The sequence below is a fragment of the Aplysia californica genome, unplaced genomic scaffold, assembly GCF_000002075.1.
Source record: "Aplysia californica isolate F4 #8 unplaced genomic scaffold, AplCal3.0 scaffold01123, whole genome shotgun sequence".
Classification (NCBI taxonomy): Eukaryota; Metazoa; Mollusca; class Gastropoda; order Aplysiida; family Aplysiidae; genus Aplysia; species Aplysia californica.
Window position 1 is genome coordinate 46334 of NW_004798393.1, and position 1469 is coordinate 47802.

Sequence of the window (1469 nt, forward strand, 5' to 3'; positions counted from 1 at the left end):
TCTCTGCATCTTTCTCTTTCCTTGTCCCCCCTCCCAAAAACACAAAAATAAAATCCCCTCCCTCTGACACATACGTACCCACACAAACTTTCTCTCCCCACCCACAGAGAGGACTTCGCCGCTAACCTGGCCTCCAACGACCCCGAAGCTGACCTCGTGGCCTACCCCGGCCCCTCCACCAGCGTGAACCGCGGCCACCAGCAGCCCGTAGCCTTCATCCTGCAGGCCGCCGGCTTGGACAACGGCAGCTCCATCCCCTTCACGCACATCGACATCACCGGGCCCGCCACCACCTTCCCCGGCGTGCCCGCCACCACCCCCCTCACCTCCATCACCTACAAGTTCGGCCTGAGCGCCCAGCTGCAGATGTTGATGGGCATCTACATTCCTCCACCCCAGAGCACTGAGCCCGCCGCTGCTGAGCCCGCCGCCGAGGAGTAAAGTCCAGAGTAGAGAGTAGAAGCAGACAAGACGAAGGGGAAACGGGTAGAGGGAGCAAAGGGAGGGGAGGGAATGAGGGAGAGACGGGGATGGAAAGGGAGAAAGAGAGAAAGGGGGAGAGAGAGTGAGAGAGAAAGAGAGAGAGAGACAGAGAGAGAGAGAGATAAGAAAAGGGGGAGGAGAAGTGGGCGCGAGTGAGAAGAACATAGTCCACGGACGTAGCCGCTCAGGTCTAATACATCGACTGTAATAGAAAGTTGAGCTGAGCTGGGGTGAAGTGTTTCTTTTTTATCTTTTTCTTTTTTAAGTTTGCTTTTTTTTCTCGTAGATTAGAAAGCTGCTTGTGGGTCAAGAGATGTGATGGTCCAGCAATGTATGCATACTTTTTATTTCAGGCGTAATACTAATAAGCAACACCCCTGTGCCATCAGAATGCGATACTCCTTAGACTTAGCTAAGCACAAACAAAACAAAAAAAACAATCTAAGGACCAACACACCTACAAGGTTCCACCAAGTCGCCCCATTCTGTATGTCTGCGCTCTGTTCTCGTTCACTCGACTGCCCATTCTGTATAACCCGCCGTGACCTGGTATAGAATCTCATGGAAAAAAGTGCCTTTAGACATATGTTACATGTGTCGTTTCGTGTCTGTGACACTGATTTCTCTTCAAATAAAACAATTTCACCGTCTAATCATTGTGTTCCCCTCGTTTCTAGATTTGAAATTGAAAATGTAAATTTTAAAAGCTCCTTTCGACCCAATTTAGATCATGGGGGAGAAGGGGGGGGGGCTGCTTCGACCCTACCTTGTTAGGAGCAGCCCTTGCTGAGTGGGCTTCAACATCCCAGCACAGGGACAGAAACACTCGACTAAAAAGCCCTCCTCAATGGGGAATCAAACTCACATCTTCTGTATGCAAAGGCAAAGAGTCTAGCGGTTCCACACAGAACGGTGGTTCCCTTACTCCAGTAACAAATGTTTTGTTCTGCTCGAGTAAAGACACATATAGACACAATAATGGCAAT

At 50.1% G+C, this 1469-nt stretch overlaps 1 protein-coding gene across 1 annotated transcript in view; it reads left to right on the plus strand.

Moving 5' to 3' along the window:
- LOC106013681 (probable cytosol aminopeptidase) overlaps positions 1 to 1136 on the plus strand; it is a gene marked incomplete at its 5' end in the record, with an annotated part of 5139 nt that extends 4003 nt beyond the window's left edge. The window contains 1 exon segment of the mRNA XM_013090050.1: positions 108 to 1136. Within this exon segment, the coding sequence (XP_012945504.1) occupies positions 108 to 441 (334 nt within the window).
- Between the last annotated feature and the right edge of the window lie 333 nt (positions 1137 to 1469).